The 25,035-nt window shown below is 44.3% G+C and overlaps 1 protein-coding gene across 1 annotated transcript in view; it reads left to right on the plus strand.

Moving 5' to 3' along the window:
• SLC7A10 (solute carrier family 7 member 10) overlaps positions 1 to 23,062 on the plus strand; it is a 46,611-nt gene extending 23,549 nt beyond the window's left edge. Inside the window, exons 2-11 of the mRNA XM_072632039.1 lie at positions 7,897 to 8,101; positions 11,534 to 11,685; positions 13,473 to 13,598; positions 13,728 to 13,881; positions 16,541 to 16,664; positions 16,773 to 16,876; positions 17,341 to 17,437; positions 19,068 to 19,217; positions 20,809 to 20,986; positions 22,289 to 23,062. Of these exons, the coding sequence (XP_072488140.1) occupies positions 7,897 to 8,101; positions 11,534 to 11,685; positions 13,473 to 13,598; positions 13,728 to 13,881; positions 16,541 to 16,664; positions 16,773 to 16,876; positions 17,341 to 17,437; positions 19,068 to 19,217; positions 20,809 to 20,986; positions 22,289 to 22,419 (1,421 nt within the window). The 3' untranslated portion in view covers positions 22,420 to 23,062. The remainder of the gene's footprint in view (positions 1 to 7,896; positions 8,102 to 11,533; positions 11,686 to 13,472; positions 13,599 to 13,727; positions 13,882 to 16,540; positions 16,665 to 16,772; positions 16,877 to 17,340; positions 17,438 to 19,067; positions 19,218 to 20,808; positions 20,987 to 22,288) is intronic.
• The last annotated feature ends 1,973 nt before the right edge of the window (positions 23,063 to 25,035 follow it).

Consider the following 25,035-nt stretch of genomic DNA (forward strand, 5'->3'; position numbering starts at 1 on the left):
AGTGTCAGAGTCAGAGATGCCATGCTCTGCCTTCATCCTCAAAGCACCTTCTCCAATTTCCCAGGCTCTCCCCACAAGGTTCTCCACATAGCTTGTGACTGGAGAAAACGTGGTGTAGTGACAAGAACCTTCCACTGGGAATTGACAAGAGATAGGGGTCCAAGTTCCCGCTCTGACATTTATTAACTGCATAAATCTAGGAAAGTTACTTGGACTCTGGACCTCAGTTTACTCATTTATAAAATGGGAATAATAATATTTGCAGGATATACTTCACAGGGTTGTTATAATGAGAACCTTTTGTAAATCCTGATGCCCAGGAAAATGTAAGCAGTCATTACTTGCTTCCTTGCACAAAAGAGCATCTGGAGATTAAGATGAGCACAAAGTAAGCACTTTGACTATTGATTGTTGGTTGTTGATTGATGGTTGATGTTTAAATGTTAAGAACCTAGGTCTTGATAACATTCTGAGGGGCCAATTTGACCAGCCCCCTGCATCTATGCAAAACTCATCTGATTGGTCCTAGGTAGGGTTAGAGGATTATTCGTAAAGTTCTACCTATTTCTCTTGCTCTAATCTCATTGTACATAAAACTGCCTAGTCATCTTCACTCTCAATAAGTTCTTTCTGTTGCCTTAATTAAATCCCTTGTATGGAATTGTCATCCTACTTCTTCCTGCCCCTCCCTAAGTCCATAAAATAGTCTGAGTCACTAATTCGCCTTGGCCCACCCTGATTGATCCCTGGCTGTGCTTGGTGGGTGGATGGGTAGAGGAGGGATGCTTTCAATTGCAAACCTCAGGCTTTTAGCTTCCAGTGATCTCTGCCAGTCCAGTTATGAATGTCCACCACCTCTCTGTGCTTTCCCAAGGTCACTGACTTACAGGTACCCCCAAACTACAATGCCCTCATTTCTCCATCTTGATGCAACACTCCTACCTCCAGCCCTACCACCTACATTGGGACACACCCATATAGGTCCAAAACCCAAGCCTTCATCCCTCCAGGAATCAGGAATTTCCTGACCACAGGGTGGGCAATTTCATTATGAGAATGACCCTTGGTCAATATTAATTAAACGAACTAATTTTAAAAATCTTTAGGTCTAGGCATGGGCTAATCCGATTACACATTCTTACCTCCCCAAATCCACTTGGTACTCCCCAGCAGGGCTCTAACCAAGGGTCCTGTTCTTACTTGTTAGGAATTTAACATAAATGTTTAAATTAAAGTTATGCTACAAGTTCATTTGATTCCATATTTAGTAGCATGTACCCTCGTGCTAAAAGCATGCTGAGGGTTTCTCTCCTTGAGGCCCCAAACCATCCAAAGCTTACTTTAATTGTACTTCTTAGCAAAGGATGTGGACCCCAGTACCTCACAGCAAAGATTGGCACACAGTTGTGCTCAGGACCAGCCCTATTCAATGCCTCCACTCCCCTAGTGGGGAGGTGGGAGGAAGCAGGAGTCATCATCCCTCTACAATCACATTGGGATGTCTGTCCCTGGGAGAGCTTGACTGCAAAGCAGTTCTAACAGCCAATGAAAGTTTATGTACACCATTCAGACCAGCGTATGTCTCATCATCATTCCTATTCCCACTGAGAGCCCCAGAAGATCTCCATAGGGTACTCAACCATAAGACAGTCATTTCCATAAATTAATGCACCACCCTCCCATCCCTCCTGAGAAATGCCTGAGCTCTCTGCTGTTTTAAAGATTCATGTGGAATGCAGACAGAAAAGCAGATGGAGAGCAGTGGAAAGAAATTCTAGTCAGGAGACATGGGTTCTGGTACTGAGGCCCCATTGATTCTGGGTCTTCCTTTTTCCCTCTTCCCATCAATTTTCCCATCTATAATTAAGGAAGTTAGGATTCAGTGGTCTCTCAGAACTCTGCCAGTTCGGACAGTCTGTGTTCTAAGGTCCTTCTCAGGATACCAATCTATGTTCTAAAGTGTCTCCTAGTTTTGACATTTTGTGTTCTAAGGACTCTCCCAGGTCTGACATTCGATGTTCTAAGGTCCCATCCATTTCTGACATGACTGTAAATAGGAAAAATTGCTGCTGCTGCCACTGCTATTTCTGCCGCTGGCCTTAGAGTTTCTGTGGTGCACTTTTGCTAATGTCCACAGCAGGAAAAACAATTAATAATTTCACAAATCCTGGTCCTGTTTTATATTCCTGTCCTGAAGGATAATTAATTGCTAGCTTGAGTAGATCCTAGACTTTGATTTCAGGTATCAGTGTTGGATTAACTCATCTTGACTCCCAGCAGCTCAGCCCTTAAAAAAAAGGAGTCATTTGAGGGAACTTAAGAATGTTTAGCCTAAAGCCTGGGGTTGGGAAGAAGGTAGAGGACAGGGAGGAATTACTCGTATCTTTGATTATTTGAAAGAATAATAAGGAAGAATGAAACTAAAACTACAGAGCAATAATTATGAAAAAGCAGATTATGCCTCAATGGCAGCATGGTGTAGAAGAAAAAAAAGCTAGATTTGGAGTCAAAGGGCCTGGATTCAAATCTCATCTCTGCCTCTTATTTTCTGTGAACCTTGAGTAAATCACTTAATGTCTGTAGGTCTCTGTTTTCTTATCTGTAAAATGGGGGGGTGGGGTGAGTAATTGGACTGGATGCCTTCTAAGGTCGCTTCTAGCTTTAAATTTATGATCCTATGACAATCCTTCCTTGTTCTTCCCCCCCCAATCCTTGTTTTCTTGGAGACAGTATTCTCTTTCTGAGAGGATAAGGCTAGAACAGGATAGATTACCAAGTTCTGCCAGCAGGTGGTGACACCCTCATACTTCTCACCACCAAAAAAAAAACAAAACAAAACCAAAAACACACCCACAAAGACTCTCACACATACAACAATACAGACACACATACAACACAAATATATCTCTGGGCTTTTATCCAGTAGTTCCTCTGTTTTCCATCTGGCTACGTTCCTCACCTCTCTAAGTTCATGCTGGTGATGTTTCCCTGAGAAGTAAACCTTATTCCTCAATGTGACCCAGGAATAGATCTCTTGGGTGGATTAATTGATAGAACAAACATGTCAAAGTGCAAAATAGTTCCCTAAATCTTCATCATTGTCCCTTGGTCCTGAAGGCATGTGTGGGGAGATGACAGAAGGAAAGAAGTTGTGTCTGTATGGATCCCTTCGTCTTCAAGTATTTGGCTTCATTAAGAAATTGAACTGGAAGGACATGACTTGGGTCCTACCTTAGGTCTCATGGCTGTCTAGTGTGAGTTCCTTTTTCTCCCTAATTCTTAACATTAAGTCATTTCGGCATCTTTCCTCATTCAGTCTTCATAGCATCAAAAGAGGAGGTGGCCATCCTAGCCAAGTTCAACCCTTCTGTTTATGACTTTCATCTCATTCCCTTTGATGTTCCTCTGCAGCTTTCTGCATTAATCTTCCCCCGCCCTAACTTTCAGTCTTTCTTCATCCATTGGCTATTTCCTGGATACCTAGAAACATTCATTCAGATCTCTCTCAGTCTTTAAAAATACGTTAAATCTTCACTTGATCCTGTCACCTCCTCAAGCTGTTATCCCATGCCTTTCTTCTCTTTCATAGTTAAACTCCTAAGAAAAGCCTGCTAGATTCATGTCTTCCACTGCCTTACTTCCCATTCACTTTCAATCTAGTTCTGATGTTACCACTCAACTGAAACTGCTGTCTCCAAGATTACTAGTGATCTCTATCTCTAAATCCAATGTTCTTTTCTCAGTCTCTATCTTTCTTGATCTTTCTGCAATGTTGACTACCACCTCCTCCTAACTATTCTTTTTCCTTGGACTTTCATGACACTGAATGAATGCATGCTAAAGCATTTATTACGTGCCTACTACGTATCAGACACTGTGCTAATTGCTGGGGGTACAATTACAAGCTGGCAAGTTTCTCCCTGCCTTCAAAGACCTTAACATTCTAATGGAGAAGACAACGCATAAATGGAAACTGGGGGAGTACATGGCATCATGGTTTGGAACTAGCCAGGAAGTTAACATGGAGATACCATTCTAGATAAGGTAAGGCAGAAGTTCTCCTATTATATCACTGGATCCCAGAGTCCAGGTTCTAGTAGAAGGGAGGTGAAGGGAAGGGCTGAAGCACAGGTGGTTTGTTCTTTCCTGCTTCTCCTTCTACCTGACTACTCTTCAGTTTATTTTGCTGTATCATCATCCCTCTTCTGTCACCCATCATGTGTGGGTTTACCTTCATGCTCTGTCTCAGTGATCTCACCAACTCCCCTGGATTCAATGATCATCTCTATGCAGATGACTCCAAAATCTACATCTCATACCCACACATCATCTCCTGAACTCCAATCTCACAGCAGCAGCTGCCTATTGGACATTTGCAACTTGACATCTCAAAATCAGCATGTCCAAAATAGAATCCATTGTCTTTTCCCCTTAAAACATTCCATCTTCAAAATGACCCTATTTCTGTCAAGAGCACTGTGATCCTTCCAGTCACCCAGCTTAACCACCTCAGTCAGCCCTGACTTTCTCACTCTCCTTCATCCTCCTTATAGCTGACAAATACTGTATATTCTATATCCACATATTCCTTTTTTCCCTACTCACATAGCCACCCTAGTTCAAGCTTTTATCACTTTTCACCTGGACTATTGCAGTGTCCTCTGAATTGGTGTCAACATCTCCTGTCTCAACTCTTTCTAGCCCATCCTCTAGAACAGGGGTGGGGAACCTATGGCCTCAAGGCCACACATGGTCTTCTAGGTCTCCAAGTAGAGTCCTTTGACTGAATCCAAACTTGATGGCCTCACTTGAGGTCCTAGAGGGCCATATGTGGCCTTGAGGCCACAAGTTCCCTACCCCTGCTCCATAAAATTGCAAAAGAGATCCTTTTAAAGCATAAGTCTGACCATGTCATTTCCTTCTTGCTCAAGAAATTTCAGATGTTCCCTGTTGTCTCTAGCATACAATATAAACTCCTCCATTTGACATTTTAAACCCTGCATAATCTATCCCCAGACTGTCTTTCCAGACTGATTTCACATTATTCCCCTTCTTGAACACTATCTCCCAGGCAAACTGGACTGTTTGCTATTCCCTGTGCCTGGCATTCCATATCCTATAGCCATAGTTAGCTTTAACTTTCTCTTCCCTACCCTGACCCCATCCCCCCCATCCCACCCCATCCCATGCCTGAAATGTTTTCCCTTTGTTCCTCAGCCTCACCTAGTCTCTAACTTCCCTCAAGGCTCAGCTCAAGTATTATTACCTCCACCACCAAGTATTTCTGACACTCCCCCCAAGATGTTAAGTGGTTTTCTCCAAAAAAGTTAATTTTGTATTTTCTTCATAGATATTCTTTATTAAATTACCTGTGTGCATGCTGTCTCCCCCAATACAACATCAGCTCTTTGAGAACCACTACTGTTTCCTTTTCTGTCTTTGCATCCTCATCACTTGGCACAGTAACTTTCATATAATAAAAGCTAACTGCTTGTTGAATCAAATTGCCAGGACACCAGATTTAGGCTCAGGAAAGAGAGTGTCTGCTCTAGGCTGTAGTTCCTGGAAGCTGGTGTTACTTACTTACAAAGGAACTTGGTTTACTTGCTCCTTGAATGGCAGCATTTCTATCTGACTCTGACACATGCTACAGGTGTTGAGGTGTCATAGGTCTGGGCCCAGTTCAGGTCAGCTTCATGGAAGGGCTGTTACTGGAGCAGGACCTTGAAAGACAAGCAGGATTTCAGTGAGCAGAGGGGAACGAGACAATCTCTTGGCCAGAAAGGGATGAGTCCCAGCTCTGAATTACATCCTGTGCTGATCATAAAACCAAGGAGTTCTCCCGCTGTGTTCCCTAGATATCTTGCCTAAAAACAAGTTTGAAGGCTGGAAGGGATCTTAGAAATCATTTACTTCAATTTCTCCATTTTACAAATAAGAAAAACAAGGCCCAGGGAAAGGAAACTTTTGTCCTAAAGCTAATAGAGGTGGAATTCAAACCCAGTTTTGATCCCAAATCCCACATCCTATGTTCTCTGTCCTGCACTGAAATCTACACCTTCCTCAAGATTAAGGGATAAAATGTTTTCTCAGCCGCATTCCAGAGCCATCCTAAATGTTGGAGAAATCAATGGTATCCTGAGACAGATACCTCTTCTTAGGGAACCTTCCCTCCTCATACAAGCCCACGTGGCCTCCCCTTCTCTGTACTCATAGCCCATTCTGACACTCCCCACGCCTCATTCTAAGTCACCCTCCCAACCCTAACTACCTCAGCTGCTAGATACTAGTTGGCTGCCAATCAGTGAGCTGAAAGAACAGCTCAATGTCAGATCAAGAAAACTTTTAACTCCCCAATTGTATTCTCTCCACCCGGCTCCATCATCTCCATGAGCATCTTTCCATATGAACTCCAGAGAGGATCCACCTACTTCACAAGCTGTAAGCATGAGGTTCCAAAGTTAGTCTTTGCTGAGTTTGCAAGTCAGCGGACAAAGGCATCTTCAGGGAAGGTAGTGGGTTTGATGAGGAATGGCAGGGGGCGTGGTAGGGTGGTCCTTTGGGCCTGTGCAGAATTCAGGCATTGGGCAAACACGTTGCTCATTCTCCTGGGAGACTTCTTGGCTCAGAGATCCTAACCAATCCGTTGCCAAGTAAGTTGGCAGCTTCCGTAAGCCAGACCCTTCCCCTGCAAATAATAATAACGTTCTTACTTTGTTTACAAAACACTAGACAGTTTACTAAGTGGCTTTCACAGTCATTATTGAGAAACAGCTTGGTGGACTGGAACAGTGTCTTGATTTGAAGGTAGAGGACTTGGATTCAGAATTTCCATTCTGCTGGATTTTTACCTGCATGACCATGGGCAATTCAATTTCTCTCTCAGTCTGTTTCCTCCCCCATGAAATGAAGAGTTAGACAGCTCTAAGGCCAATAAGCCATATGATCCTTGGACTTCCAGGACCAAATCTAATAATCTTATTTGATCGTCACAAGAGATGGACAGGGAATGCCACACAAATGAAAACACAAACTGACCCAAGAACCTAAGATACAGCCCAACTCACTAAAAAGGTTCTGTGGCGGAGTCGTAATTAGGAATTCTTGTGCAGGTGCAAATTCAGCCAGGGGTGTGGTGCACAGGGTGGTCTAACTAGAGGTGCAGTCACCCTGTAAGAGAAATTCACCCATCTCTAAGAGTCCTGTGCTTGCATATTGAGGAAGGGTAGAGGGAACAGGGAAAGGATTCTTGGGGATAGTAATCTGGTAATGCTTGAGCCTTTTGGTAACTGGGGCTAGCAAAAGATAATAAAACAAGTTGCAGGAATAGCATTCACTACAGGGGAAGAAGTATGGCTCCCCTGAATCCTGGTGACCTGGATCAGTCTTAGTCACCCTATAATAGTTACAATTCTTCTTCCAACTATGAGGATAAGTGAGAGGAAATATGTTCCCCTAGGTTCCCCAGTGGGTCTGTGATAAAGCTGAGACCAGAATCCAAGTGTCCTGACTCTCAGACCCCACTGCCTTGGTGATGTTGTACATGGGCTAGGGACTTTACTCAGGTCCAAGAGATTCCATGAGGATCAGCATCAGGGAATCCTCAATCCCTCCCAGCTCCGCTGATGGCCCAGCTGGCAGAGCCACAGTGTACTCAGGGAAAGCTCGGTATCTGAGTCTAATAAACCCTGCATGTTCTAAAGCAGAAGAGGAAGGTTTGGATATCATTTGCCATCTGTGATTATCAGTGGTGCAGCCTGTCCCATAACTGGAACATGGGTCTCTAAGCTTGGTTTGGGGAACCATGAGAACACTGGGATCCTGAATTCCTGCCCTATATTTCTTCCTCCTTTCTCTCCCTCCTCCACAATCCCCCCTCCCCCCTCCCCTGTACAGGTAACATCATTGGCTCTGGGATATTCATCTCCCCCAAAGGCGTGCTGGAGCATACAGGCTCAGTAGGCCTTGCCCTTGTGGTCTGGGTACTAGGTGGAGGAATTGCAGCCCTTGGCTCCCTGTGTTATGCCGAGCTCGGAGTGGCCATCCCCAAATCTGGAGGTGACTATTCTTATGTGACCGAAATCTTCGGAGGCCTTGCAGGGTGAGTGCTAAGAAATTAATTCTGAGACAGGTACTGGTTGTATGTCATACAGCCCAAAGCTTGGTTGTACGTATCCAAACCTATTCATGGGCATGTTTGCTTACAAACCCCACAACCGAACGGACAAACTACAGCCATTCATTTGTCCTCACTATGTCTAATCTACCTCTTTTGTAAAAAAAGCAACTTTTCTGTCCAAGGTGAGAAGGTAAAGTGAATGGTAATTAGAAGTACTTCACTTGAAGCAAACCCAGTACACAAAAATCTGAATAAATTGGAACAAGTGTCTGATTCTCATTTCAAAAAAAGATTTTTCCCTTTAAAAAGACACTCAGGGAAGACTGATAACTGTTAAAGACAAAGCACCCATTATGTTCTCAAAAATTTCAAAATTTTATGTTGTCTTATTAACTGGACAATTTTGGATCTAATTAATAGCCCATGAAGGCAATAGATTTATAGCCAAATAAACTGTTTATATAGAAATGATAACTTTGTTTTACCATTATCATTGCTTTTTAAATATATAATATGAGGGTGGGCATGGGGGTGGGCATGGGAAGGGACAGGGCTTAGGGAAATCCCTGAGTGAGTAAACTTCCTTGATCAATGTAGGTCAGAGCCTTCTTTTCAGTCGATAGCTTTAGAGAGTTACCTAAAGCACTGAGAAATGAAATTACTTACCCGGGTTCTATCAATATGTGTCCGAGTCCAGACTTGAGTCCAGGTCATGCTAGCTTTAAGTCCAGCTCTTTCCTTCTTTTTAATTTATTTTTATTTATTTTGCTTAATATATTTTATTTATTTTAATATATTTTATTTATTTTGTTAATTGCCAATTACATGTAAAAAAAATTAACATTCATTTTTTAGAATTTTGAGCTCCAATTCTCTCTCACTCCTTCCCTAGCCTTTGAGAAGATAAGCAATATGGTATTGGTTATACATGTGAAATCATGCAGAACATATTTTCATATTAGCTGTGTTACAAAAGAAAACCGAGAAAAATAAAAAAGTATGCTTTGATCTACAGTCAGTGTTCATTAGTTTATCTCTCTGGAGGTGGATAGACTTTTTCATCATGGGTCCTTTGGAACTGTCTTGATCAGAATAGGTAAGTCTTTCATAGCTGATCATCCTTACAATATTCCAACTCTTTTCTTTTTCCACTGTGTTACACTGTGTAAAGAACATGTACGAATACTGAATGGTCTATCTTGCCTTCTTTGGAGTGATCTCAATATCTGAATAAAGTCTAACTGTTGTGCCCATACCACCCTAATTAACTACCACTAATTATGTGAAGGCAGCTACCAAAACTGAAGTATAGTATTGGGATAGAATGAGTAAGTCCCCTCCCTAGGATGGGACTAACTTGCTGTGTGACTTAGGGCCCCCTGGAATCCTGTTCCCTCATCTGTGAAATAAGGGGTATGGTTTCATGGTCTCTAAAACCTAAACATTTTATGCTTTAAGGACTCACTGTGAAACCTCAACTCCTTTGGAAGCAGTAACAGCATCATAAGATTACATTTTTCAAAGCTCTAAGTTATCCCTTTACTCACCATGCCTAGAAAACTACCAACCTGTGCTTACCCTTTGACCCAGCTGTACCACTACTAAGCCTATATCCCAAAGAGATCAAAAAGAAAAATTATTGTATGTACAAAAGTATCCATAGTGGCTCTTCATGGGAAACAAAAATTGGAAACTAAGGGGTTGTCTTTCTTTTGGGGAATGGCTAAGGAAATTATGGTATATGAATATAATGGAATGTCATTGTGCCATGAGAAATTGTGAAATGGACCCTTCCAGAGGAAACTAGGAAGACCTTTATGAATTGATTCAGAGTAAAATGAGAAAACTAAGAGAACAATCTATATAATGTTAACAACATTATAGAGGAAAACAACTTGGAAAGACTTTAGAACTCTAATCAACACAGCGATAAACCAAAAATCCATAAAGAATGAAGATAAAACATGCTGCTCGTCTTCTGACAGAGAGGTGATGAACTTAAAATGCAGAAAGACATACTAATGTAGGATTTTGTTTTGCTGAACTGTGTAAAGACGTATCAAGGGATGTGGTTTGGAGTTGTTTGTTTTTTAATTTGCTTCGAGTGGAAGGGATAGACTAATTTAAGAAAAAAATACTTGAAACTTGAAAAATTAAAATAATAAACCAAAAAAAATCTCTTTGAAATAGTATGTTATCTTAATATAATTGACATAAACAGAATCACTGATAAACCTAAGCCAAGGCTTTCCCCCTCATATCAAGAAAAAGGAAAGGCTTTGATGTTGGCATCTAGAGTACATTAGAAATATTTCTTAGAAAAGTATAGAACTAATTTCTTACAATCCTCTGAGTCTCCCACAGCAATTTAGCCCACCCAGTAAATGCACTAAGAAGAAAGATTCTAGACAAATGAGTTACAGAAGCTTTGTGGTAAAATTGGCAACAAAGGGGGAAAGGGGAGATGTGCCACAAAATTACGCAATCGTATCCTCAAATAATCACAAATTTGCAGCAGAAAATAGAAAATCTTTCCCTGATAGTCATATATAATAAATTCATGAAAAGAATCACAAGCTGATAGAACCCATTCACTCACATAATTCTTTGTTATAATACATAATTGTTAACTAATTTACTTTTATATCTATTTCTACTCAATGAAGACAATTCTACTGATCAGCATTATCTCATTTTTGAGAAGACAAACGGACTGTAAGAGCCTAGGGGGAGGGGGCTATCACCTCACTCAAAAGCCTCCTAGTCCTAGGGAGGGTGCAGAGTATTCTATGGATTTGAAAAGTGAAACACAAAGAGGTTAAGCAACTTTTCCAGGGTCCTACAGTTAGAGGCAGATATGGAAATGACCCCTAGGTTGCCTAATTCTTTTCACTAAGCTGTAGGCCCCTCTTATAGCTCTTCCCAGTGGGGAGAAAGTGACTGTAGGGGATCTGGGCCAGGTCTTGAGTCAAAGGCAATGAATGAAAATGGGAGCTCAACCAGTCTTATCAAATAGCCTGGACCAGAGCCTGATCAAAGGCAGCCCGATTATAACCAGAGTACTGGATTTGGAGTCGGGAAACCTGCTGCAGACTAGTAAATGGTTGACTGCACAACTCTAGGTAAGTCATCTAACTATTCATTTTAGGTTCTAGTTTTCTCATCTGTAAAATGAAAGGGTTGGGCTGATGACCTTGAAGGTCTCTTCAAACCCTAAATTTATGATCCTATGATCCCTCTATACAAATGGGTCTGGCCTCTAGGCTCTGGGTTCTGGGCTCCAGGGTCAAGGCTGGGCTATGGGCTTTAGACTCTTGGTTTTGTCCTGGCCCCCATATCTGGGGCTTCTTGCTCGCAGCAGTCCCTGCTGTCCAGGCAGATGACCCTCAACCCTCTCTTTCCTCTTAATTCCAGCTTCCTGCTGCTTTGGAGCGCAGTGCTCATCATGTACCCCACCAGCCTGGCCGTCATCTCATTGACCTTCTCCAACTATGTCCTCCAGCCGGTGTTCCCCAATTGCATCCCACCCTACACAGCATCCAGAGTACTCTCCATGGCCTGCTTATGTACGTGCCCCTCATCTTAGGTCTCCTTTCTCTCTTTCTTGCTCCCTATAGCGCCTGGGGAATGCACTTCATGGTTTGTTACACGCACGCACACACACACACACACACACACACACACCCCTCCTTGTGCCCAGTCCCTTCCCCTTTCCCTTTGTATAGGTCAAACCCTCTATATTCTTTTTCAACTTTGTGCCTCAAGTAAGAGGAAAATGGGAAAATATTAATACTGAGAAAGATGCCTAGCATTCACTCTGAAATGGAAATGATTCTCCAAATATCTGCCTTGTAAGTCCCTATCTGACCCAGTTCCTCCCACCCACTCCTCTATCCTATTCCCAGAGAAGTGGGAGCCTTCCTTGTCCCAGGTAGAAAGACCCAGGACTACCATCTCTGACTGCCCTACTAAAAGAGGGCTGGTTCTAGATTAGGTGGGATGACAAGGATCCAACTGAGCTCCAGCCATAGTCCTGTGCCTTTTCCACAAAGAGAACTGTGTTCAGAAACATTCCCAAATGATGGCGCTCCCTATGCATATTATTTTATTGCTGTCTTTACCTCCTTGTTTCCCATTCTACAGAAAGTCTCCCAGGACTGTGTCTGCTGCTGGGACAGGAGGGTAGAGGGAAGCTGGATGAGGGCATCCTGTCTCTTCCCTCTCCAACAAAGGGTTGGGAGGGTTATAGGGGTAGGAAGAAGGGAAGTTTCTATCAGAAGCAGTAAATGATGGGGAAAAGCCCCCCGGATTGGGCAGCAAGCTAGACATTAGACCCCTAGGATCTTCCCCAACGTAGCTATTAGTGTTCTCTTCCTCTTCAAATTATGTTTATTTATCCATTTAAATATTGTATCCCTCTCTGTAGAATAAAAGCTACTTGAGGTCCGGGACTGGTTTTGGTTCCTGACTTGCTATCCTCAATGCTTAGCCCATTGTTTTTTTAGACCAGTCTTGTGATCTCAATGAGAGAGGGAGTTTCTGATGGAAAAACTCCTTCTGCATCTGCACTGCAATTGATAGGCTGAGAGAGTTGCCTGTGGGCATTGAGAAATTAAGATGACTTGTCCAAGGTCACACAGCTACTGTGTCAAAGATGAGACTCAGGTTCAGGGCTTTCATTCTCTTCACTCTGGAACACCCATGTATCCATTACATTGCCCCACTCACTTCTCTCTCTGTCTCTCACCTCTGGGAACAAAGAAGATTATTAATTATTTTGGGGGGTAGTAGGGGAGCCTGCCTGTGATAGCATGAATATGACAAGAGGAGTTTATTAAAGAAGCTTAAATTATGATGGATGTTTGGCTGCACGTAAACTGTTCCCCTTCCCAATCTGGGGACCCCACTCCCAGACACTTACTTTGTCTTATCTTTCAGATTTCCCCATGAAATTCTGGGAATATTCCTAGAATATGACAAATGGCTGATAGACTCAAGAACACCCTCTTTTTACTCCACCTCTCATAAAATACACTTGACCATCCATGTCCTAGTCAATTAACCTAAAAAACAACCTACCTATCAACTTGCCCAGCCTGTCATAAGGACAGGATTTCTTAAATCCATCCCAACCCTCACCCCCTAGCCATTAAAATAAAATTAGTTTATGTTCGCTTTTTCAGGAGTGGATTTTGTTGTTTGAGTTTATCCAAATGTGCCCAGTGCTCATTAGCATAGATAATCTGGGATCTGGGGAGGAATTTTGACCTCTGAGTTTGTGGCCATGTCTCCAAGACATGGTGCCTAGTGGTCCCATGCTCTGTTCCAGTAACACCTCTTTCCTTCTGCCCAGTGCTCCTCACGTTTGTGAATGGCTCCAGCGTCCGGTGGGCCACACGGATCCAAGACATCTTCACAGGAGGGAAGTTGCTGGCTCTCGCCCTCATCATCACTGTTGGCTTCATCCAGATCTTCCAGGGTACTGACAGAGGGATGGTTGGGCTGGTGGGGGCAGGCCTGGCTCCTGGGGCCCTAAAGGAGGAATGGTCCTAGGGGTTGGAGACCTCCATCAGCCTCTTTCTCCCAATACTCCATCTGGCCTCTACAGGCAACTATGAGGAGCTGAGGCCCAGCAACGCCTTTAGCTTCTGGATGACACCTACCGTGGGACACCTGGCTCTTGCTTTCCTGCAGGCATCCTTTGCATTCAGCGGCTGGAACTTCCTCAACTATGTTACAGAAGAACTGGTTGATCCCCGCAAGTGAGTGAGCGTTAGTAAGAATCTGGGGGCTGCTGAGGTCTAAGACTCTGGGAGACCAGGGCCAGTTCTCCCCACAACCTTGAGGGAGGAATGATGCAAAATGTAAAATGTTTCAAGGATGAGAGAATGGGAGGAGAAGACAGGTCCTGAAAAAGGAAGCCAAAGAGTGACCCAGTTGCATAAGGGTAGGTTTTCAATAGCTACTTTCCCAAGGGAAACAGAAGGCTGTATTTTTGAGGCCTGTACCCCAAATAGCACTGAGAACTAGTACCCTGGACTTGGAGTCAAGAGACCTGAGTTTGAGTCTCGAAAGTCAACACCTACTAGCTGCATGACCGTGGACAAATCGCACTTGTGATTTAACTCTTGTAAAGTCTCAGTTTCTTAACTTGAAAATGGGGATAATTATTCTGATAGAATTATTCACCATGAAGAGTTATTATAAGGATCAAGTGAGAAAATATACAGGAAATCCCAAAAGTCTTCGTGCAGCTTCCAAAGCCACTTTAAAAGTTTGGGACTGCATTAAGACTTTTGGGACAACCTGTATATAAATTATGTCAGCTATCATTTTCATTCTTTAAATAGGCAAGGAGATCTGAAGCAAGCATCCCTCTGTGTGTCTAGAGCCTTGCTAGGGCACGAAAAGAGCCCTGCTCTCAGGGAGTTTCTCATCTGAGAGGCTGAGAAGAGACAAGAATGAATTTTCCAAAGAATAAAATTAATAGAGTATGCTTCTCTAAGAGGGAATGACCACCCCTTAGAGAGCAGACTGAATGGTCTGTGGCCTTTGGGTAGATGTTCCATCACCTCCTAAATGCTGGTAAGAAGAATATGGGCCTCGGAGCTGGAAAACCTGTATTCTCGTCTCTTACCTCTAGAATAAATGACTGGTATGAATTGTATTGCTGGATGGTTTGGGGCAAGTCATTTAACTTCTAGGCTTAGTTTCCTCATCTATAAAATGGAGATAATATGAGGATCAGATGGATGTTTAAGCTGGAGCAGAGAAGACTTGGGGGGCAGATGAGAGCTAGCATCACCTAGTTAGAAAAACTATCAAGTAGAAGAATGAACATATTTCTTGTGCTCAGTCCCAGGGAGGCGGAACTAGAATACACAAAGGGGAGCCCCAGAGAGATTCATTTTAGCATGGTATAAGGAAGAAAAGAGGAAGTTGTCCGACAATGGAATAACTTGCCTTATAAAGTAGCATTTTTCCCTGCATTAAAAAAAAAAGAGCCTGGATTCTTGACAACCTCAAAGGTCCCTCCTGGTTATGGAATTCTGTGATTCTGTGAATCTCTGCCCTGACTATCTCACAGGACTTAGAATCAAAGAACATTATAGCTTGTTGGGACCTTATAAGCCCTCTCATCCAACCCTTTACTCTTCAGATGTTGGAACTAAGGCCAAGAGAGGTTAAATATTTGCTCGGGATCACGCAGCGAGTTAGGGGCAGAGCCAAAGCAGTTAAGAAGCTGAAACCGGAACCCAATTTAAGAAGCCTTGGAAAGTATAAAACCCCATGCAGCTGTGAGACCCCAGAGCAACCTTCTCAGCCCCATGTGGCTCCAGATATGGGGAATTCTGATTCCTTGTTAATCGGTGGAGGCAGGAGGAAACTTGGAGTTAGCTCTTACTATATGTGAAGTGGGGAGAAGTCAGTTGCTAAAACAAACAAAATAAAATTCTAGACAGTTACATTATCACCCCAAAAGGAAATGAAGGTAGAACCTAATATTAGCCAGAAAAGAGGAAGATGGGGCCTTGCATTCAGCAACCATCCTGAACCCTGAATCTCTCAGTACCAGAGGGTTTAAGAAAAGCTACCAGGTGAAGGACCACCAGTTCTCCATTATCTGGGGTCTGAAGATCCAGAATGGGAATTATTCAGGCCTCTACTATTCCAGGCAAGGAAGGAGAAACAAACAAGGTCTGTTGCTCCTTGCAAGCCATTTCTGCCCATGGTATGGCTCAGAACTCACTGTTGGTGAGGTGGGAGTTGAATGATTTTCCTAGATTTCAATGCCCTCAGTTTCCCAGAGGCCATCTGGTTCAACTCATGCCTGACTAGAAATCCACTCTGAATATACCCAATAAGTGACCATCTATAGCTAGCTTTGACTTTAAGATCTCAAGGGGGAAAGAATCCTCTGCCTTCAAAGGCAGTCTATTCCCACTTCTAGGTAGCTGCAATCATTAGGAAGCTTTTCCTCACTTCTAACCTAAATAACAATAATAGCTAGCATTTCTGACACTTAAAGGTTTGCAAAAAGCTGTTCATTTGTTTTCTCATTTAATCCTCGAAGTTACCTTGGAAGGTAGGTGAGGTTATTATCCCCATTTTACAGATAAAGAAACTGAGGCAGGGGTTAAATGACTTACCCAGGGTCACACAGTGAGTATATATAAGGCAGGATTTTAATTCTGGGCTTCATGACTCTGGCACTCTAGGGACTGCACCACTTACTGCTTAAATTTATACCTGTTGCTCTTAGCTGTGACCTCTACCTTTCTTGTCTTCCTTTACCTCCCCAAGATATGCTTGTTGTAAGGGACTACAGACGGTCCTGTGTAGCACGCACCTCAACTATAGCTCGGTTCTTTCCCTCTCCCAAGTACCAATACTGACGAATCCCTGTTATTCTCTCAACAGGAACCTACCTCGAGCCATCTTCATCTCCATCCCCCTGGTGACATTTGTGTACACGTTCACCAATGTGGCATACTTCACAGCTATGACCCCACAGGAGCTCTTGTCTTCCAATGCTGTTGCTGTGGTAAGGGCCATGGCCTCCCCTACCCCAAGGCCCACTGTGCCACTCCCCCCTCCTCCAGCATCCCAGGCAGGCTAGCCTTCTCACTCCCTCTGTCTTCCACCGCTGTAGACATTTGGAGAGAAGCTTCTGGGCTACTTCTCTTGGATCATGCCTGTCTCAGTCGCCCTCTCCACCTTCGGAGGAATCAATGGATATCTTTTCACCTCCTCCAGGTGAGCAACCTAGATCTAAAGAAAGGGGCCAGGGGGACTGAGAAGGGCTAAAGACCTCCAAGGGAGGTAAGAGAGAGTTGGGATGAGTCAGTGAGTTACACTGAACCTCTCAGGGAAAATTCACAATTGTATTCAAAACAAAGCAAGAGGGAATCAGGGTAGAGAAAAAGGAAGAATTTCATGGCCACCTGGGCTGTTGAGCCCTAGCTGAGGGGAAGATACAGGAGAAGAGTTTCCCTCAATGGTACAGAGAAAAATGGGGGATTGGGAGTGTTGAGGGGATCCCCTAGGCACTGGTCACAGGCTAACCAAGCCAGTGTCTTAGACATCCATCAACAAGGCCCCAGGAAGAGATGAGAGATCTAGGGCTAAGCTCTGTGTTCCGTGCTACTGCCATCGATTCCCCATTGTTTGATATATCCAATGTAGAGTTTATCCAAACCCCAAATTGGTATTTCTCCTAGATTATGCTTTTCTGGAGCCCGTGAAGGCCACCTTCCCAGCCTGCTGGCCATGATTCATGTCCAACACTGCACCCCCATCCCTGCACTTCTCGTCTGTGTAAGTCTAGTTATCCCTGACTCTAGTTACCCCTGCTCAAGAGGATTCTAAGGCTCAACTGGATCCTGCTGACTTCCTTATATGCCCTTAACCATAAAGCCAGAGCCATCAGAATCTCATGAGCAATGAAAGTCATCTTGCTTGAATCATCTGAATTATTAGCCTCAGTTTACTTTGCTGGTAGATATCCAACTATGACACATAGATTGACTGAAGTAAACAATCTGTCTATACGGTCACTGAGAGGGTCACTTTTCAGCTTCTTTTTTTTGTAAGACTCCAAGGTTCTTCTTTGGGTTGTTCCCAAACTTTCAGAGGCAAGAGAAAATATGCCCCCCATGAACTCCCCTCATCCTACACTGATCACCTAAGAATGTTACCACTCCAAGCAGCCTCCATTCCAATGGTGATCTGGGGTGAGTGTTTGGAGCTGTAAATTAAAAGCCATCTATGAGAACACACACACACACACACACGCACGCACACACACACACACACACACACACACAGCCTTCTAAGCTTTGTTTGGGCTCATCACATAAGATCAGGCATTGGTGGAAGAGGTAACATCCCTGATCCAGGGGCAACTAAAACAGTTTGGGATGGGGTGCTGTAGTCTGAGGGTTCCTGTAGGGCAGCTATATGAGAAATGGAACTTTCCTTAAAAATACACATGCAAAGTAAATAACACAGGGACAAAAGAGTTAAGTCAGACTTCAGAAATAAAGAGAAAACAAAAAACTACACCTCATTCAGTTCCCCATAAAACATTGCATCCAGGACTGGGTAAAAGAATTTCTTTTCTGCATCCTGGACTTAGTCCCACGCTGATCAGATGAGGGACTGAGATAGGAAGATTCCCAGAAAACTGTTTCCCAAAGTACTAAGGAGCCAGACCTAATGGGTACATGAAATCTCCACTCCACTTCCTTCCCCCACTCCATTCTCCCACCTACCTCCTAGCGTTAACCATCTCTTGCACCCGTTGTACCTTTTATACTTCCCTGAGCACTCTCCACTATTTCCTTGGGATCCCTAAAGCAGCTCTGTGAGTGATGAGCCAGGCAGGGAAAGGGTTCTCATTCCCATTGTGATATGGGCTACCTCCTGCTCCCCTTCTCTCGCAGCTAGGACACAGATATCCAGCCACAATACAAAGAGATGACCATACTTTGCTCACTCACCCTGAGAGGAATTCTGAGAAATTATGAAGGTTGTCAATTCCCACCCTGCGTTCCTTTTATTTTCCTCCTCCTTTCACCTGGGTCATCCCCCAAACTCCCTGGGCCTTACCTAGTCCTTCCTCCAACACAGAACTCTGACCTGTCCTAGGATCTTTCCCTGAGATCCCCCATCTTCCCGATTTACATTTTTCTCAAACATCTTTATCTCATCTTTACATTGGCCAGGGGGATCCCAAGAGGAATCCAACTTTATGATAAAGTACCAAGCTGCATTAACCCTCTTCTTCCTTGGGTCCAGCTTAGCAAGGATTGAATCTGAGGCTTATGTAGCAGTAGTGAAGGCACCACTGAGTCCTAAATGGGTTCATAAGGGCACTGCAGACAACTGGAGGTCTTCACGTCTAGGCATTCCGATGCAGTAACAGTTAATCCCCCTTCACTTCCAGTGCGGAGCCACAGCAGTGATCATGCTTGTGGGAGACACATATACATTAATTAACTACGTGTCCTTCATCAACTACCTCTGTTACGGAGTGACTATCATTGGCTTGATTGTGCTGCGATGGAAGAGACCCAAGCTCTTCAGACCCATCAAGGTGAGCATCATTCAGCCCCACCCAGTGATACGAGCGTCCTCACAGGCCCTCACTTGAGGTAGCCCAGAGACCGAAACAACAGTACTAATAACCACTAACATTTATACAGTGCATTAAGGTTTGCGAACATAATATGTGCCCTCTCATTTGGCAGCTAGGTGGTACATCGAACAGGGAGCTGGAAATGGAATCGGAAAGACCTGAGCTCAAATAGGAACAAGTTACTTAATCTTTGATCACCTTAGTTTCCTCATCTGTAAGATGGGAATGATAATAATAAGGTTGCTGTGAGGCTAAAATAATGTTGAGATACTGCTTTGCAAACAACATATTCTATAAATATTAGCTATCATTATTAATTGCTATTATTAGATTCTTACAGTAACCTTTTCGGGTAGGTGCTATTATCATCCTTATTTTATGGATGAGGAAACTGAGACTAAAAGAAGCCACGTGACACATCCAGGGTCCTAGAGCTAATAAGTGTCTGAGGCCTTATTTGAACTGGAGTTTTCCTTATTCCTCTTTCAGGCTCTCTCTTTACCCATTGCACCATCTAGCGGCCTCATCATCAGCCAAGGCTGAGCAGGGCATGCAGCAGAGGAATGCAGTTTTCTGCCTAAGGAACATATCAGAATTTACACATCCAAAGGGATACTGCCTCCTCACCAGAGGCCCACTGGGGAGTACACTTACTGTAGCAACATTGCTACCAATCTTCACATTTCTGGAAACCACCTTCAGAGTCAGTAGTCACGCACCAAGAAACCTCATCATGTCCAAGTTGTCTCTTCTTTTTCACCCCTCATGTATGACCCTGTTCAATGATCCAACTTAATAATAACAGCTAGCATTATGCAGCGCTAACTATGTGCCAGGCTAAGCCCTTTGCAATTATTATCTCGTCTGGTCCTGGCAACAATCCTGGGAAGTAAGAGTTGTTATTATCACCATTACCATTTTACAGATGAGGAAACTGAGGCACACAGCGGTGAAGTGACTTGCTCAAGGTGACACAGCTGGTTTGTGTCTAAGGTCACATTTGATCTCAGATCTTTCTGACTCCAGGCCCCATGCTGTATTTACTGTGTCACCTAGCTGCCACAGAATTGCACCTGAATGCTGAGTTCTTGTTATCCTCCCACATGCTTGACCCTTAGACATTCTGCATCTTTTAGCATGCCCTGCAGCTGAATTTTCTTATATACGTTGTCCCCATAATTAGAACATGAGGTCCTTGAAAGCAAACTCTGTCTTGACTTTTCTCTTTGTATGCCCAGTATTTAGTACAGAGCTTGGCACAGAGCCCTTAAAAAATGCTTAATCACTGATTCACTCCCAAAATCAAGCCCCTTCCCCAATCATTGTTGGGAAAGGGAAGATGAAAGCAGGAAGGACAAGGGTTTAGAGAAGCTTGTTGGGCAGAGAATAGGGTTGTCCTGGTCTCATTTCTATCTTTGCAGTGCCTGGCATAGGGCATGAGCCATAGTAGGCATTTAATAAATACTTGTTGACTGGACATCCAGCTCCTGGGAGAATCTGGCCCCCATGGCCCCTGTAGCTCTCGCTCTGTCTCTCTCTCTTTCTCCAGATAAATCTTCTCATCCCAATCACGTACTTGACCTTTTGGGCATTTCTGCTGATCTTCAGCTTTTACTCAGAGCCTGTGGTCTGTGGCATCGGCCTCATCATCATTCTCACAGGTGTTCCTGTGTTCTTCCTGGGTGTGTCCTGGAGAAACAAACCAAAGTGTGTGCACAGGCTCACTGGTGAGTGAGGGGACAGGGTAAGCGGTGGCTGGCAGGAGGGTTAGGATTAGAGAAGGTTAGAACTAGAACTGGAGGGGACCTCAGAGGTTATCTACTCCAACTTCCTCATTTTGCAAATGAGGAAACTGAGGCCCAGGGAGGTTAAGTGACTTGCCCAATGTCACACAGGTAGTAAGCTGTCAGAAGCAAGATTTGAACCCAGGTCCTCTGACTCCAGAACTGGCCTTCTTTCTACTGTACCACACTACTAAGTTATTTACTGGCTTTCAGGAGAAGTGAGCACAGCCTTGGTTGGCCAGGAAAAGTCAGTGCATCTAATTAAAGGTTAAGTGACACTCCACCGGAGAGAAGTTATCCAGCTTGGGAAAGTTTCTCTCCAAAATATATGTCTGGGCCCCTAAGCTCTGGGCTACTCATCATGCTAACTAGAGGGCTGCTTCAACATCATGCCCTTCCGGTCACCCCAGAAAGAAGAGACAAAGGGAAGGAAGGAAGGAAGGAAGGAAGGAAGGAAGGAAGGAAGGAAGGAAGGAAGGAAGGAAGGAAGGAAGGGAGGGAGGGAGGGAGGGAGGAAGGAAGGAAGGGAGAAAGGAAAGGAGGGAGGGAGGAAGGAAGGAAGGAAAGGAGGGAGGAAAGAAGGAAGGAAGGAAGGAAAGGAAGTAGAGAGGGAGAAGAGAAGAAAGGGAAGGAAAGTGGGAGGGAGGAAAGAAGGAAGGAAAGAGGGAGGAAATAAGAGAAAGAGGAAAGATGAAAGTAGGGAGGGAGGAAGAAAGGAAGGAAAGAAAGAAGAGAGAGGAAAGAAGGGTAGTAGAGAGGGAGAAAATAAGGGAGGAAGGCAGGTAAGACCTGACCAGCTCCTAGTATAACTAGATTATACTGTTCTGTGAGGCAGTAGGAAAAGCTCTGGGCCAGGAGTCAGGAGAACTGGATTCTAGTTCTGGCCCTGCCACTAACTTCCTGTGTGACTTCCAGCAAGTCCCTTCCCTTCTCTGGGCCTTCTTCACCACATGTAAAGTGAGGGGCTTGAATGAGATGACCTTTAAGGTCCCTCCCAGCTCTGACAGTCTGTGAATCTATGACCTCAGAGACCAGCAGGTATGGGAATGGGGGTTCTTTTCCAAGGGACAGATTACAGAAGAAGTAGCTTTGGGGTTGTGTTATTGAGGGGTAGATAGAAATGGACAGGTTTCTTCTGGGAAACCTGGCTGGATTACTTTTTGGTTGTCTGCCAACCATAAAGTGACTGGTATAGCAGGGTGACTGGTCACAGCCCTTGCCTAAACGGTTTCTGTCTGCCCTTAGAGTCCATTACGTGGTGGGGCCAGAAGTTGTGCTTCGTGGTATATCCTCAGAGCGATGCCCCCGAAGAGGAAAATGGTCCCTGCCCTCACCCCGCCACCTGTGGAAGTGAAAAGGCTCTGAAGACACAATGAGATACTTATCAAGACTCAAGTAGATTTTTTTTGTTTGTTTACATGTTGTTTTTGTTTTTGAAAAAGTTTTCTTGGGGAAAAAAACGATATGTTCCTTAGACACTTTTAATAGCAAAGCCCCTAAAACAACAGCCCTCCCCCCAGATCAGCCCACCTTAGATGTGCAGACAGCAGGAAGTCTATAAATAAAACAAAGGATCCGATTGGTTAATTCTGACACTGGGGCCAGTCCATCAGTAAAGTTGATTTGAAGGTACAATGTATAGAGACCAGGTGGGCTAGCCCAATTCCTGATGGGCAAGCCAGACTGGGAATATAACAGGCCCATACTCACACCTCTGCCTGAGAGTTTCACATCTCAGAGAGGGGAAAAAAATAGAACCAATATGGTCATGTGTGCTAGATCTGTAATTTCTTATAGTGTAGTCAGTGCTCATGGCTCATGGTCCATGCCCTGGATGGCAAACAGCTGAGACAGTAAGCAAGTTCGAGGGAATGCCACCTTTATGCAAAAAAATGAGTATTTCAGTAGCTTACACGTGAACGGAGGAATCATTCGTCACTCATACCTGAGAGGATCCAGGAGTCTGAATATGGGGACCCCATTCCTTTCTCATACATTTTTCAAGAAAAATGGAATATCTTTATGTCTCAGTCATTTTTGGCCCCTGGTCATAATTGCTTGGTACAAGAAACAGTTGATGCCAGGAAAAGACAGCAGAGGGAAAAACGATAGACAGCAAAGATCCTAATAGGCTAGGGCTGGAGGGAGGGTGGGGGTGATTCTTCTCATTTCTCATCTGCATGGGTGGGGCTGGTGTTAACAAAGCAGCCTTCACAGAGACAGAAACAGCAATGGCGCCAACTTGAAAAGGGTGGGGGAGCTGCCCTGTCCTTCTGTCCTTCACAATGGTTCCTCTATAAAGGTGTGACCAAGAAAGACAGCTGGAACTGAGGCTGACTTGTGCACCAAAAGTTAGGGACCAGGACCACATGGAAGTATTAGGAATCGCCAAGTGGAAGCAAGGTCATGTGGATGACAGCTGATTCGGGGACCCCTCCCCTCTGTACTCTGGGGCTATGAACCTTGGCAGCAGGGATCCAGAACTACTGCAGTGTAGGGAAAGAACCCACCAGAATTTCAGGGTGTCTTTCTTCCTATCACCTTGATGAAAGTCATTTCTGTCAACCTTGAGCCAGTCACAGGGGCTTCCCTTCCCCTTGTCATGGCTCCGTAGGCAGGAGGGCAGCCTCAGTCCTGAGGCCTCAGGAGCTACAACACTTAGCCATCACCACCTGTATCCAGACCCAAGGATATGTGTAAACACTGTCCTGACCCCTGCATGTTGAGGGGTCTCCATTCGACTTGGCTTCATCCCATTGTGTAGGCATTTTAAAGGAGGGAAAAGATGGTGAGTTCTGGGGTTTCTGGGACCCAGCCAACCTTGGGGAGGAACACGGCACCGGGAACCATTTGGCTTTTCTGAATCTTTGTCCCCACTCCCAGGCTGTTCTTCCCAATAACCCTGTAAGCCTTATCTCCTGAGCCTTCACTGATCACATGTACACAATTTGGGTGTGTTGGAGAACAGATAGGCACACTTGCTGGGCAGCTGTCTTAACTTAAGGGGACTTGTCTACGGCAAATGAAAACTTAAGACTTTGAAGTCCTGGCAGAAGGGAGGAAGGTGGAAAGGAATAGGACTAGCTATAAAACAGCAAACTTGAGCAAGAACATGAGATTTCTTATGTAATCACAGGTGCAATGCCATCTGAGGCCTGGTGAATACTCAGACAACAAAGCTCAGAAAGCCATCTCCATAGCTAGGACAGTCACAGATGTAGAAGCAAAGAATGGACTGGCCATACGGAACAAAGATATCTCCTTCTGAACCCCCCCTTCCCATCTTGGCTCCACAGCTCCCTTTGCTCATTGTGTCCAATGGCACCTGATGATACCAGAGAAGTTCTCAGGGAATTTTTCTGCCACAAACTGTCAGGGAAAGTAGAGAAAGAAAAGAAGTCATCTCTTCAGCATGGTCCCTCTCAATCTGGAACACTCCATCAAAGCCCTGGTCATACCAGGCTAGTTAGAGAAGCCCACTGTGAGACGAATCTCAGTCTGAAACCAGTATTGCTTCTCTGCCTACAGATTTAAAGACTATGGTAGAGCACCTTAATATTTAGCCTTTCCTCCTCAAACTGCCCCTACCACTTACCAAAGGAACTGGTCTAACCCCATCTTCTGAAGGGATATGGGCTCAAGCTCATACCTTTACAGGTAACCTCACTCAGGCCATCCCAGCCATAACTTCTCTGAGGATCCTCCAAACTAGGGTCAGACCATCCTGGAACTGGACCCATTTTCCCTCTCTAAGTATAACTTTCTGTACTGGACACATCAAATGTTGAATGAGGTTCTCAGAAAGAGCTGACAGGGACACCCAGCACCCAGCACCATGCCCACAGTGGGAAAGGCCATTGATAGAACACTGAGTTCTCCCAGGAACCACTGACTCTTAATCCTGGCAGGACAAGCCCGTGGGACCTTTCACCATGCCCAACCCCATCTACCCACCCAGGCTTCCAATGAGTAATCCTTGACAAAAAAGAAAG

Source organism: Notamacropus eugenii, chromosome 1 (assembly GCF_028372415.1).
Source record: "Notamacropus eugenii isolate mMacEug1 chromosome 1, mMacEug1.pri_v2, whole genome shotgun sequence".
NCBI lineage: Eukaryota > Metazoa > Chordata > Mammalia > Diprotodontia > Macropodidae > Notamacropus > Notamacropus eugenii.